Source organism: Zootoca vivipara, chromosome 1 (assembly GCF_965207765.1).
Source record: "Zootoca vivipara chromosome 1, rZooViv2.hap1.1, whole genome shotgun sequence".
Taxonomy (NCBI): Eukaryota; Metazoa; Chordata; class Lepidosauria; order Squamata; family Lacertidae; genus Zootoca; species Zootoca vivipara.
Genome location: NC_142582.1, coordinates 30213725 through 30228892, shown reverse-complemented (window position 1 = coordinate 30228892; position 15168 = coordinate 30213725). Strand labels below are relative to the sequence as shown.

The window sequence follows — 15168 nt, the reverse complement described above, 5'->3', positions numbered from 1 at the left end:
GCTGGCAGAGCAGGCTGCCAATGGACACAGCAAAGTCCTATCTTAAAAATATTTATTATAAATAGAGAGAGAGAGAGAGAGAGAGAGAGAGAGAGAGAGAGAGAGAGAGAGAGAGAAGAAATCCTTACTGTACCCCAGAACTGCATGCAACTCTGTTTTTTCAAAGAGCTATCAGTGTCCCAACAATGACCCCTTTTCTTGAGGAAGCAAGTCTTGGTTTGTTTTAGTTTTATGATGTATTTGGTATTTTTGCATTTTTCTGTGGCGAACCGCCCTGGGATCTTCGGGTGAAGGGAAAGAATACAAATTTAATAAATAATCACGATACTAACAATCAGAAAGGGAGAATTTTCCCGGTGACGAGGAATCGCCAGCTTCAAACCACAAAGCAGATCTTCGCTGCCAGTGTTTGCAAAGGCGCAACCGGGTCGAGGTCGGGAGGTGGCAGCAGCCAAGGAGCCACGCGGCACTCTTTCAGGAACTTTGCAAAGCTGGAGGTTGTTTGCTGCTCCGGGAAGGTGTTGGGTTACAGAGGAGGAATGAGAGCGGAGAGGGGGTGGGGGAAGCGGGAAGAGAGAAAGGGAGCAATTTCTCCAGCAGCTGATCTGCTGCAGCCGCCTGCAAGGTTCCTTCCCAGCCCAGCCAGGGCAGGGTGCGTCTAGCCTGGAGGAAGGGTCCGGGCGAAGAGGCGAGGCGGGCGGGGAGACCATCAAGCAAGTGGCCCCGGGGGCGCTCGGGCCATGCCGCGTGGCTGCGAGTCGCGCGCCGAGCCCCGGAGACGATGCCACGCAGGCAGGGAGCAACAGGCGGCCGGCGCGGCGGCGGAGGCTCCCCCGAGATCGAGATGCCCAGGGCGGGCAGCGGGCAGCGGCAGCCTCGGCTAGAGCAGCAGGCCTAGGAAGCCTCCCGAGCCGGGAAGGAGGGCCTCGGGCTGTGCCCGGAGCGACCTGAGGAGAACTTTCCTCTCTCCCGAGATGAACAAGCTCCGGAAGCTTTTCCGAGGCAGCGGGCGAGCCTTGGCCTTCATCTTCGCCGCCTCGGTGGTGTGGCTGCTCTTCGACATGGCAGCGCTGCGCCTCTCCTTCGGCGAGATCAACACCCGCGTCCTCAAGGAGGAGATGGTGCGGCGGGAGAGGCTGCGCGGCTGGCGGGAGAAGAAGAGCCTCGACGGCGCCCGAGCAGGAGAGGAGCTCCGGGCGCCGCCAGGGGCGCTGCCAAGGGGCCTCGAGGAGAAGGGACGCGGCGGCCCAAGCAAGAAGAGGGGGAAGCCGGGCGCCCAATGGAGGCGCGCAACCCCCCAAGCGGCGGCAGCGGCAGCAGCTCCCGGACTGCACTGGACGGCCGCCGTCGACGTCCGGACCCATGCTGCGGCCGCCCCCGCGGAGAAGAAATCGAGCGCGGGGGCCGGGCCCCCTCGCCCGCCGCCCACAAAGCCGCCTTTTGCCAGCGGGTCGCCGGGGCGGGCGCTCGACGCTCCTGCCGTCGGAAGCAAAGTCGCCGCGAAAGGGCCTGGGCCGTTAAGCACGGGATCCAAAGGGAGAGAGGAGGCGGCGGCGGTTTTTATACCCGAAGGTGGATTAGGGGAGAAAGGCGCCTTGGCTGGCTTGCCCGCCAACGGAACTCTGGGCAGCCCCGGGCTACTGAGCGGGCCAAATGTCCCCGCAAAGCGGCCCGGGGGGCTGGATTTGCCTGCCGCTTTGGAAGCAGCGCAGAAGTCTCCGGGTGCGCCACGTCCAGGAAAGCTGTCCGAGGAGGAGGAGGCCAGAATTGCCGGTGCAAAAGTCATCCTGCCTAACCAAGTGGTGCTTATAAGCAAGGAGGGAGCGCGGGTGGTCTCGGCGGCCGCGCCCGCTCCCGAAGACGGAGGACGTGGAGCCGTCGGGAAGAAGGCGCAAGTGACTGCGGGCAAAAACCAAGAGGAACCGAGAGCGGCGGGTGCGACCCAGGAGGCCGCTCTTAAGGGGGCTGCGGCGACGACCCTAAAAGTTATTCCAGTTGAAAGGGCTGAGCTAGGGAAGGCAGATGGGGTCCGTTCCGCCCATCAGGACCAATCAAGGCAAACCAATGGGACCCATTTCACAGAAAGGGCCAAGTTTCACAAAGTGTTTACTATTGATAGGACCTTGGCCCCAAGGGACCCCAAAGCGCTGGGTCAGTATGGGCGCCCGGCAGTGGTCCCAGGCGAAAAGGAAGAGGAGGCAAAAAGGAGGTGGAAGGAGGGGAACTTCAATGTCTTCCTAAGTGACCTCATCCCACTAGACCGAGCCATCGAGGACACAAGGCCCGCTGGGTAAGAGACCCGAATTCTTGCCTTGCACAAGTCTAGACTTGGGCTAGCATTAATTGCCCAATGATCAAATGGATTTTATGCCAGTTGCTTAGCGTTAGTTGCCAATAAATATTGAGCAGCAATGGAAACATTAACATTTCGTGTAAAAAGAAACCCATCCCCATTCATTTTATGGGATGCCACAACAATGCTTTTCATATACTGGGTGCAAGTACTACCTTTGTACTGTGGTATCTTGGTTGTCAAATGGCTTGGCTCCCAAACTCATCACCTCCTGAATGCCACAAACCTGGAAGTTCTGGTTTGCGTATGTTTTTTGGAAGCCGAATGTCTGACATGGCTTCTGCGGCTTCCGCTTGAGTGCAGGAAGCTTCTGCAGCCAATTGGAAGCCGCGCCTTGGTTTTCGAACGGTTCCGAGAGTCAAACGAACTCACAGAACGGATTAAGTTTGACACCTAAGTACCACTGTACACAGTTTTAAGACTGGCTCCCACTTTAACCTAAAGTATCAATTGAAAACAAGCATCCTATATAGTCTAAATTAATCCAAATTAACACGTTAATTTAATATGTGTGTTTATAATTACCGTTTCTTAAATTTTAACATCCAGCCTTACACATGCTAGCATGCAATAATAATAATAATAATAATAATAATAATAATATACTTATAGTAAACAAATCCCTGTGTCCCTGAATAATGCTACCTTTTTCCTGCAGCTAAGCTGAGAATTGAGCTAAAGTTTTTTAAGGTTCTCAATGAACCCTGTTTTCTGGCTCACACTAGCTCTCCAAATCTGAGCCGTGTTGTTGATAGGTAATCACTGTACTGTGATAGGCCCATAGTATGAAAAGTTTCATTACTATATTGCCTGGCTTCATAGTTCATGGCATTGTAGCTGTTCTCTATAGTGGTGGCTTGATTCCTATACAGTGGTACCTCTACTTACGAATTTAATGTGTTCCGAACGCACATTCGTAAGTAGAAAAAAATTGTAAGTCAAATCCCATAGGAATGCATTAGGAGAAAAAATTCATAAGTCAAAGCAACCCTATTTAAAAATTCGTAAGTAGAAAAAATCCTATCTAAACCGCATCCAAGATGGCAGACGAAGATCCATTCGTAAGTAGAAATATTCGTAAGTAGAGTTGTTCGTAAGTAGAGGTACCACTGTACTGTGTAGATAGCAGGTCCTGGCTTGGTTGAATGCTAACCTAACCTGGGCACTAGGTGGCAGTATAATTGAAGAAATGTCTGGAACAGGATGCTCTTGGGTCTGTTGAGGTGTTCTGTGTAACCCAAGAAAATTAACAAAAAGAACATGCAGGGCAATGGAGTGTTTAATTCAGAGTGGGGTTGCTCTTTCAGCTCCACCCCAACATCATGTCTCTTCCTTCCAACTGTGTGTTGCAAAAAAAGCCCCAACACGCAAACAGTACAGGTTTCCTTGGAGCCTCGGCAAGTGAGCAGCTGTTGGACTTCAACTCCCATCACCTCCAGCCAGCATGTCCAGTGGTCAGGGACGTAGGAAGATAGGGGCAGTGGGGGCGGGCCGCCCCGAGCGGCAGGCTCCAAGGGGCACCATCGCGGGTGCCTGCCCCGCCCCCGGAACGTGTGCCACGGCCCTCCGGGAGGCGCGCCCCACCCCCAGTGCCAGAGCATGAAGCTCCGCCACTGCCAGTGGTCTGGGATGATGGGAGTTGTAGTCCATGACATCTGGAGGTCCAGAGGGTCCATCGCTCTAACCATTGATCACACTGGGACTCCATCCTGGAACATGAGTTTTTTTCCACTGTAGATCATTCTGACGTGTTGGCAATATATAGAATATCTGTTAAGCTCCTCTGATGGCAAGGAAGCACTTCAAGAGAGAGCTTTCCTTACTCGATTTGATGCTGGGAGCGAGCTGATTCTCTGAATTTCTTGATTGCGGCACTCAATATAGAGTGGGGGGGGCAGGTATATTTTCCAGAGCGGCTGTGGATTGTTCTAATATTTTCTGTTTGCGCAGCAGTTCAGCCTGAGAGCCATTATTATAAACTCTCAAGCGTTAAGTGGGGGAATTCTCCCAGGCAAATCCAGCGCCTTGCTGTAAGAGAAGACAAAGTCAACTCTTTTGAAGGGCGATGTGGAGGAACTCAAACATTGGGACGTGGCTCAGCCACTTCTCAAGTGTATGAGGGCTGGGGAAAATAATGGGAAGATGCTTGAGCTTCAAGAATCTTGTGTGATCCCTTGCACTGAATTCAAGCAGCACAATCTGAAGCAGTTCTGCTCAAAAGCCAGTCCTACTTATTCCAATAGGACCTGCTCCCTAATCTTATTGTTGGCCAATTGCAGCATTGAGGAACCTCCAGCCCGCAGGCCTAATGAACACCCCCTCAGCTTCCTCAACCAAGTCACCCATCTGCCCTAGCCCTCATAGGATTGTACAGTTGAAGGAAACCACAAGGGTCATTTAGCCCCACCCTCTGCAATGCAGGAATCTTTTGCCCAACACGGGGCTCAAACTCAAAATCCTGAGATTAAGAATATCATGCTCTTAACAACTGAGCTGTCCCAGATGCCGTGTATGTCGTCAGGTGTGTGTCTAGGTCCAAAAGGGGTTTGCAAGCCCTGGCCATCAGCTGACCAGCAGGACTCTAACAGAACGGCACGCATCCCTTTGAACACCTGACTATCGGCTGATGGTTGGTGCTTGCACCACGCTGCGTATGGGCTCAGTGCAAGCTCCGAAGATCAGCTGATTGTTAGCACTACAAAGTTTTGTGAGAGGCATCTTCCCCTCCTCCAATTTAAACTTTAAAACCTGTGGGCAAAATCATTCTGATGTTGGCTGGTGGGGGTGGGGACAGAAGGATCTAGGCAGCCGACCGGATCTAGTTCCTTGCCCTTTATCTGTCGTGCTTCATTAGCACTGGTTTGATAAGATAATGTGGCTTGTAAAACATTTTCAATGAATAGGTGTGCCTGTTGTTGCCAGTCCTACCATTAGGCAGAGTGAGGCGGCAGCCTCAGGCGATAGAAGCTGGGAGGGCGGAGCAGGACACGGCCTGCTCTGTGCTGCTCCCTAAGCTAGCCAGCTGCCCTCCGGTGTATAGGAGGACTCACATTTGTAGAGCTGAAGTGAGGTTTGATGGCCAGTCTTGTCAGCTTCTCGATATGGAATTGTGCGGGAGGGAACGCCATATTACCCACCTCAGGCAGCAAAATGTCCTGGTCTGGCCCTGAGTATTACCTCATTAAGTGGCCATAGGATTGTGGCCTTAACCACCAGACTAAGCTTTTCCGCTATCCTTTCTTAATCGAAAGTAAGTCCCACAACAGCATAAATCTGCAGGGCATGTGCATTCAGGGCGCTGTGTCAGAGTCCAAAGTAGAAGTGGTGTCTAGAGAAATGAGCCTGCAGTTTTCTCGATCAAGATGCCCAGCCCTGCTGTGGGAGTGTTAATTCAGGCATCGGAATACACACAGAAAACTGGAAAGTTGTCCATCAGATTAGGTAGCCTACACTGTTACTCCAAAGCTAGCAGAACAGTTAGTGACACACGTTCACTCAAAGGGGTGTTTGTGGGGAGAGACTGTTTCTTTTTGCAGCCTTGAATGCGGAGCACAAGGCTTTCCTTTTTTTGCTTAGCTTATCAGCTTTGGAGAAGGAACATTCCTGCCCATGTGGGAAATCAGTTGCCAAAGTGTGTCAGGGTGTATCGGCTAGGATAGGCCGGTTGCAGACTCCAAACAAGCAAACAGTCAGCCACTGACACGGGACACCCTTAGCTTTCATTGTTCACATCGGCAAAGCAACTTGTTTGCTCTGCATATGTCGACAAGGAAGTTGTGTGAGTATATTGTTGGCGCTGAACAAGTTTCTCCACTGTGAACATGCTGAAAAGTTTGCTTTGGCAAACACGTATTTCCTCCTTGAAAATCTGCTTAGGGTGGTGGATGTGTGTGTGGTTTTTTTTTTAAAAAAAAAACCCCACACTCTCATTTTGATGATGATGATGATGATTTTAGCCATGTTTAAATTATTTAAAATGCCCTGGGAGTTTGTTTTATCCTAGTGCAGGGCTTGAGGTAACGCTTTTACTGTCGAGGTTGGTGTACACACCATACATTTAAAGCACATATTGTCTCCCTCCCCCAGGAATCGTGGGAACTGTAGTTTACCCCCTCGTACATACAGAGACAGCTATTATTCCCAGCGCCCTTAACAAACTACAGTTCCCAGCGTTCTTTGAGGAAGAAATAAGTTTTAAATGTATGGTGTAAATGTAGCCAAGGGCTACATTGCCACAGGAGCAATTTGTTTTTTTTGGGGGGGGGCAGGGCCAGGTAGGTGAGGTCCAAATCCAAAGTTGTTATGACTCTCTTTTTCTCTTTCTTTCTTTCTTTCTTTCTTTCTTTCTTTCTTTCTTTCTCTCTCTCTCTCTCTCTGTCTCTCTCTCTGTCTCTCTCTCTCTCTCTTTCTGCCACCTCCTTTTCTATTTGTATTTTTCTCCGTCTCGTTCTGCTACCCCTCCCCCCACCCGCCTTTTCCCGTCTTCCTTGCCACTCAGGTGAAATTGTCCTGGGGGTGTTGGTACCCCACCTCTTTATGCAATTATACCCCACCCACTTTATGCAATTACACTTATGTGCACGGGGGCCCGGGACGTAACCCCTGTGTAATTGGAGGGGACGCTTGCACCAAATATTACAGGTTCACCTTACATGCGCCTACCTCATAGCACCAGCAGTGAATATAGCTGCCTTATACCAGCTCAGGCCATTTTTTTCATCAAGCCAAGATTCTCTACTCTGACGGCTGTGGCTCTCCAGCATCTTTTCCATCATCTCTCTCTCTTTCTCTTTCTCTTTCTCTCTTTCTAACTGGAGATGCCAAGGATCAAACCTGGGACTTTCGGCACGCAGAGCATGTGCTCTGTCATTGAGCCGCACTTCCCTTCCTGTGAGGGCTGCTTGGAAATTCCAGCCATCTCCCCAAACAAAACGTCCCAGAGGCAAGGGAGGCAAAGATACGGATGGGGGTAGAGACAACAACCACATAAAACATTCTCAAGGAACAATCGAGAGAATTGACTCTGTGAGAAGTTCTTTGGTAGGATGTTGTGGCCTTCTCAAGATCCCCTTGAAGATATTGGCGCTTAGGGAGCGAAGGCACCACATCAAGCCCACCAATGAATTGCAAATAGGAATGGAGAGAAATGCTTTCCCTTCAGCCTTTTGTTCAAGCAGGAAAGACTCAGACCTGACCCAGCCCTTTGCCTCCTTCTTCTTTTTACTGCCATGATATGAAATGACAAATTCATTGAAATGGGAGAAAATTTTATCGCCCCTCAGATCTGCAGATTTTGTGCTGTTCCTTCTTGATATACAGTATAGGCCTAGTGGGCTACATTCAGACCTTGTTGCTTTGCAGACATCAGTGTTTGCTGGCTTAGGTAGAGCGAAATGAGAGGCTTTTATTTTGACAAGCTAACAACAACAACAACAAAAGTTTTGCAGATATTATTATGGTTGCTACAGTAGTTAGTCGCTTTGCTCTTAGAAATGTCTCAAAGTGACTACAAACACAACAGAAATACGAAAACCAGTTGTAGTAAACACAGAGGGAGGAAGAGAGTGGGGTGCGTTGGTCAAAGCCCTTCCATTGAATTGGGCTGCCAGCAAGCATCCCCAGGGAGACCGCTTCCTAGCTGGGATGCAACACCCGAGAAGACCCTCTCCAGTCACCACCCACGTAACCTTACATGGCAGGGATGCCTGGGGAATGGCTTCAGAAGCAGTTGCAATGTTCTGTTTTGCATTTTTTATGTTTTACATTTAAAGTACCTTTTCATTGCGAGAAGCAAAGCAACAGGGAACCAGGCAGAGGGCCTTCTCGGTAGTAGCACCCGCCCTGTGGAACGCCCTCCCATCAGAGGTCAGAGAGATAAACAACTACCTGACATTTAGAAAATACCTGAAGGCAGCCCTGTTTAGGGAAGTTTTTAATCTATGCTATTTTAATGTGTGTTGGAAGCCTCCCTGAGTGGTGGTGGGGACCCGGCCAGATGGGTGGGGTATAAATAATAAATTATTATTATTTTATTTTGCCAATAAAATAATTGGCCCAGTTCAAGGTTTTAACTTAACTGGCCCTGCAGCTCCCAGTCTCTGCAGCCTGCTTTGGCTGCAGTGTTCCACAGTGATTTATTTAATCATGATTAACAAGGACAAATGGCCACATATCAGCTAAGGAAATATTGTTGGTGCTAAATAGGCATTTTAGCTGTTTTTCCTTATTGCTGGAGTCTTAACATTTCAGTGTGTTTTTTTATCTTCTTTTTTATCTTTTATCTTTTTTATCTTCTCACATTCCTACTTCTATGAAGCACGGAAAAACTACAGCAATTTCTTACATCCTGCCTGCAGCCACTAGAGTGTACTAGAAATCCATTTTCCACCTCTTCCGGAATAAAACTAGGATTTTTTGTATTTGTTTCCAAACTGAAAATCACTTCGGAATACTGTATTGAGCTTGCATTCTGTTCTAAGGAGCCCCCAGGGTTAGTTTAACTACAGTAATTAGACGAGACTGAAATTTGTTGTTGTGTGTGTGGTTTTTCACACACACACCCCAATAGCCAACCAAATTTCAGGTCCAGCCCAGTTCGCAATCCTGCCAGTTGCTCCTCCCATTTCCTATCCTCGTAGTGGTTGTGACAGCAATGGAGAGATTCAGAAGAAGGGCTCCCTTTAGTGCTGACATCCTAGACTCAAGGGACCATAGGTTTGTAGTTCCCATGGCTCCTGGGCATGTGAGGAGCTATGGGAACTACATTTCCCTTGGCCCATTGTACCTAGGCCTAACAGAGGTTCCATTTTGAAGCTTCCCAGGAAGAAATTGCTTCCTCATGAAGCACACACTTAAATTGGAGAGAACTCTCTCCCACAAGGAGGCAGTGGTGGCGAGGATTAGTCCAGTTCAGGCATCCCCAAACTCGGCCATCCAGCTGTTTTGGGACTACAACTCCCATCATCCCTAGCTAAAAGGACCAGTGGTCAGGGATGATGGGAATTGTAGTCCCAAAACAGCTGGAGGGCCGAGTTTGGGGGTGCCTGGGCCAGTTCATGGAGGGTACATTGTGCTTTGCCTCCACAGTCTCAGACAGTATCTTTCTGAAAAGCAGTTGCTGGAAACCGCTAGAGGGGGACAGTGCTCTTGAGCTCAGGTCCTATCTGTCAGCTTCCTGTGGGCATCTGGTTGTCCATTGTGAGGACAGGATGTTGGACTAGATGGGCCATTGGTCTGATCCAGCAGAACACTTCTAATGTTCTTCTTAAAGGGACTGTGTTCGAGGTGGTCTAAGAGCTCTTTTGTGTTTAAAACTGTGCTGCATGTTTTACACATTGCTGTTATTACCGTTCGTTTACTGTTCTGCCTCCAAGGTGTGTGTATCACATCATGCCATTTCTCCATTGTTAGAAACTCATATGCACAAGCTAGGTGTCAAACGGCTCCTTAAAACCAAGGTTGCAGTTGCCAGAAACGAATGACACTAGCTGTCATTTTTGGCCAAGAAGGCTCTAAAGCAGGCATCCCCAAACTTCGGCCCTCCAGATGTTTTGGACTACAATTCCCATCATCCCCGTCCACTGGCCCTGTTAGCTAGGGATCATGGGATTTGTAGGCCAAAACATCTGGAGGGCCGCAGTTTGGGGATGCCTGCTCTAAAAAAGGATGGGCTGTCTTTGACTGATTATCAGTTAAACATCTGGCTAGTTCCGATGCCAACCTTGAGCTTTGAAAACTTTATCCAGGGATAGTCCACATATATATTTGTCTACTCCTACATCTTTTTTTTCTTAATGGTGACATGGATCATTCAAAATGTAAGAATATTCTGCACAATTGTGAGCAGGGCAGTGGGCTGGAGTAAGCGAAGACAAGCTACAACAATTAGCTATAATGTATTTCATTGCTCCTGCTCAGGCTGCACAGAAAAAGCATTTCGGTTCCAGAAATTTAATCTGATGGTTTAATCTGATGGGATATGGTGTGAGAAAACAGCCAAGATCCAAAACTCCTCAGGCATCTTCACTTGGATGCAAGCGGTCAATAGTCAGGCACAAAATGTGCCTAGCGCCTGGCTAATTTCAAACACTGCATTTCTCCACCCAGCCCTCAAAAACTCTTGAGAGGAAGTATTACCCCAAAAGTCCCCAAGTCAGCCAGTGAGTTCTATGGTTAAGGGAGGATATGTACTCATATTTTCCCGGTCCTGATATTGTATCTGCTGCTCCACCCTGCCACATGCAACTCCACAGCTTTTTAGACGACAGGAAAGAAGATTTGCTCCTATTCTACACCTGTGCTTTTTATCTACCATGCTTTTGCTGGTCGCCCATAAGTTGTCACAGTGCAGGTGGATAATGAACAGTTGTCTGTTGCAACGCTAATCAGGTAGCGAGATGGATGTCAGGATCGCAGGCAAGCCATGCATTGGTTTTCACTTTAAATAGCCACTGGGTGCTTTTTCTGTTTCTTAGATTATACCTTGGGATTCACACACACCCCGCCCTCTACAGCTGGCTTCCATATGCTACAAAATCCACAGGACATCTGCTCTTTCACTTCTCCTGACTTCAGTTCATTATAGCACACTGCACTTGCCAAGCCATTGAAAAAAAAAATAAGGTTACTCCTCTGGAAAAATAATTTGTGCGTCTTGGTTTTTCAAGACAAGGTTGGCCACCCTGCTTGTTCTGAGCTGGCAGATGCTCTCTTAAACACAGAAGCTGACTAGCAGCAATGCAGACTGTAGACTAGATCAGTGGTTCCCAGTTGGTGGCCGGTGGACCCTAGGGGGGTCCGCATAACCCACGCAGGGCCTCCTTGACACCATTCACATAACAAGAGCTATGACAGAGATACCAAGTTCTTCAAACAATAGGGGCTCCATTTCTTGGCTTTTGAAAAACACAGGTACTGCAGTGCTAAGCTAATTGGGTACCACTACATGATAATGGTGATGGTGGTGGTGGTGTTTTGATTGAGTCTGCCCAAGTGGCAAAAAAATCAGAAATTATAGCAACTAATCTCTGTATTTTAGGAAGCTCCTCTCCATTAAAAGGAGACTCATTAACACCATCTATTCTTACTGATGTTAGCTCCTGACCGGAAAGTATAACCACTTCGTCTCTTGCCAGCTCAACCCCTGGTGCTGCTGACCAGCATCATAGTGCTACATGGAAATTTGCTCCTTGGTTCCCTTCGTTCCTTTCGGTTTAAAACACCACTAGCATTTATTTGGATTTTATCATGGGTTGCCAGGGCAGGTTAAAACAATTTTAAAAAAATACACAATCAAAAAAACAGTCACAACCGTAAAATAAGAGAAGCAGAAAACAATTACAAACATTTCCATATATAAAAACAGTGGGAAAGATTTCCAGTGCAGATGCAGGCTGTGATAAAGGCTTTGTTGAAAGAGGGAGGCCATCAAAAGGCTCCAAAAAGACGACAGTGGCAGCAGCTGTCTAGAGGAGATTCCAAAGGTAGGTGCAACCACGCTAAAGGCCCTCTTTCTATATCATATGGAATGGACTTCCTGGTAAGGCGGAGTCTGCATGAGACCCCCTTCTGCAGAGCACAGTGATCGACCGAGTATATAAAGGGTGAGGCAATCTTGAGGCAAAATGTTTTATGGCAACTTGTTAGAAGCACCAACCCTCCCGTCTTTTTTGCATGTGCCTTTGCCCACTTGTGTGTGCTGCTTCAGTGCTATTTATGCCTGTTTCTGTTCGCTACAGATGTAGAGATCTTCTCGTCCACAACAACCTTCCCACCACCAGCATCATCATATGCTTTGTTGACGAAGTGTGGTCCACACTCTTGCGCTCTGTTCACAGTGTCCTCAACCGCTCCCCTCCTCAGTTTATTAAAGAGGTTATTCTGGTGGATGACTTCAGCACAAAAGGTTGGTTGGTGTTTCCCAGTGTGTTTCGGCTTGTGGAATGTCCTGTTTTCCAAGCTATTTTGCTCTTTTAAAAATGCTGTCGGGTGTTTTTTTTTTTTTAAGGTTGCCGTTTATTTATTTAGAAAATTTGCTCAAAAAAATCCCAAAGAACAAAACAAAACTCAAACCAGTCCAGTTATATATAAACCATGACTAAAATAAACAAACCCAATGAAAAAACAAATATGTGTAAAACTCTCACTAAATACCAAGATAAAAACAATTGTGAGGGACAGGGGATATCGCGAAGTCCCTCCCCTCCTGAGTTCAAGCCAATCCCCGAGCACAGGGGAAAGCAGAGAGAGTTCCGATTCCAGTGGGGAAGCAGGAAGTCGTGTCCGAGGCTCAGGCAAGGTAGAGGAGCCAGGGTCCCAGGTGGGACAGGAAGGGGCGAATAAGGGCGGGAGACCCATCCCCCCAACTCCGGAATTACGCAGAAAGAGGAGGGGAAAGAGGATGGGTCTGCCAAAGCTTTTGTGTTGGAGAAAGACGCGCCAAAAGCCATTAGGAGGTTCTGAAACCGACTGACCACATCACTCCGTGTAAATAGCAATGACTTCAGCACTGTAAATACGCAGCACCAATAAAAGAATAAAATGCAGAGCTGCGTAGCGTCGTTACTCTGAAGTAGTCCGCTCCGGCCACTGTGACAGCAACCTCCTAATCCTTTTTGGGCTACTTTGGAGTTGCCGGGATGAGCGTGTCAGAGGCGGAGAGATGGCGGCAGATCGCGGAGCAAGCCCAGCAAGAACTGCAGCAGCTGTCGCTGCAGGCGCAGGGGGAATTGAAGGCAGCTAAAGAAGAGACTAAGAAGGTCCAGGACGACCGGCTACAACTTGCGGAACAGGTGAGAGCGCTACAGGAAAGAGAGCAGGAATTAAGGGCGGTGGCGGTAGACCTCCAAAACAAGCTGGATGCAGAGAAAAACAAGGCGGGAGGGGCACCCCAAGTCCAAGTGCTGCCAGGAAGGAGAGCCGGGACGCTAGTAAGCAAGTTCAATGGAGACCCGAAGGAATATCAGGGCTTTGAGACTGAGATTGTGTATGCTCTTGAGCTGCACCACGATGAGTTCCCTGATGATGAGCACAGGGTAGCGTTTATTGTGGAGCACCTTACCGGGGCAGCCAGGGAGTGGCTAAGACCGTTAATCGCAACAAAGAATCCTTGCATGAAGAATGTCAAACTATTTCTAGAAGGTTTGAAAACGATGTATTCGTCCGATAGTCATATGGACCAGACTAAGGAGGAACTTCATAATTTACGCCAAGGAAATATGACAGTTCGCGCGTATTGGGCGAAATTCACCATGCTGGTGCACAGATTGGGGTGGGAACTAGAGTCACCCCCAATGCAAGCGGCGTTCTACTTGGGGTTGCATGAGGAGGTGAAGGATGAGCTCTCGAGAGGTCCAAAGCCCAGTAATATGGATCAGCTGAGCAAAGCGGCTCTGGCGGTGGGGGTGAGACAGGAATCCCGGTGGAGCGACAAGCAAGCAACGCGCGCAAAGCGGGCTTGGTTCCCACGGTCGCAGGAGAAGCCACTCCCCCAACAACCCTTTCAAGCCACGCCTGGGGCCAGTCAGGACCAGGAACCCATGCAGATTGATAGCGCGCGCGCGCGCGGGGGGGGGGCTTTTCAAACCCCAGCGGCGCCAAGACGCAAGGAGGGAAGGGGTGGGAATTGCTTTCTCTGCAACTCCCCCCAGCATCTCGTCAGAGACTGCCCACATCGCAGGGAGTGGCAAGGAAAGGCGGGAACGGTTGTGCCCTCCCCCACTGACGCAGCACCACAGCAGGGAAACGGGAAAGCCTGGCTGCAGGAGACAAGGGGCAGCAGCCAGGCACAGTCAGCAGACAACAGCCCCAGCCCACCCACCCGCACAGAGAGGAGCAGAGCCAGCCCACCCCTCCCAGAGCAGGAGTGGTTTTAGAAGTCACGCTAACGCTCCCAAATGGCTATCCCCTGACAGTCCTCGCCTTAATTGACAGTGGGGCGTCAGCGAACTTCTTCTCGAGAAACTTTGCAGAAGAGCACCAGATCCAGCTTCTGCAGCTGGATTTTCCTCTGCACGTGGCGACCATTGACGGCAGAGAGCTGCTGGGAGGGGCCATCACTCATCAAACCCCCCCCCATGAGAATGACGGTGGGAAGGCACTCAGAGACACTGGCATTCAACGTCACAACCATCTCAGACCCCCCCATCGTCTTGGGCATGAGCTGGCTGGCGCGCCATGACCCCTCCATCAGTTGGCACCAGAGATGCATCACTTTTGGATCGGACTTTTGCCTGGAAAATTGCATGCAGCACCAACCAGGGGAGGGGCCTCCGATAGCCACGGTGGCCACCATGCACGTCAAAGGGGGTGAGGCGATACCCAAGCCGTACTGGGACCTGCAGGAGGTCTTCAGCGAAGCGGAGTCCGACCACCTACCCCCACACAGGCCTTTTGACTGCCAGATCAACCTGGTGCCAGGGGCAACTATACCCCCAGCCAAGCTGTACGCCATGTCAGACCAGGAACTGGAGGATCTGCGCGCTTTCATCGACAAGAACCTCAAGCGGGGGTTCATCAGAGAAAGCAAGGCAGCAGGGGGCAGCCCGGTCTTCTGGGTGGACAAGAAAGACACGCAACAGCGCCGTCTGGTGGTGGATTTTAGACGGCTGAATTCAGTGACAGAGCCAGTGGCTTTCCCCATGCCCAGAGTGGATGATCTCCTGACAGCGGCACGCAGGGGCAAGATTTTCACCAAGCTAGACCTGAGGGGGGCGTACAACTTGATCAGGATCCGGGAAGGCGATGAATGGAAAACCACGATGTTCACGCCTCTGGGCTCTTTTGAATATCTGGTGATGCCCTTCGGGTTGCAAGGG

General features: G+C 49.6%; 1 protein-coding gene across 1 annotated transcript in view; it reads left to right on the top strand.

Annotated features, from left to right (window-relative positions):
- Positions 1–237: 237 nt before the first annotated feature.
- GALNT5 (polypeptide N-acetylgalactosaminyltransferase 5) overlaps positions 238–15168 on the top strand; it is a 40394-nt gene continuing 25463 nt past the window's right edge. Inside the window, exons 1-2 of the mRNA XM_035111520.3 lie at positions 238–2290; positions 12091–12257. Of these exons, the coding sequence (XP_034967411.2) occupies positions 975–2290; positions 12091–12257 (1483 nt within the window). The 5' untranslated portion in view covers positions 238–974. The remainder of the gene's footprint in view (positions 2291–12090; positions 12258–15168) is intronic.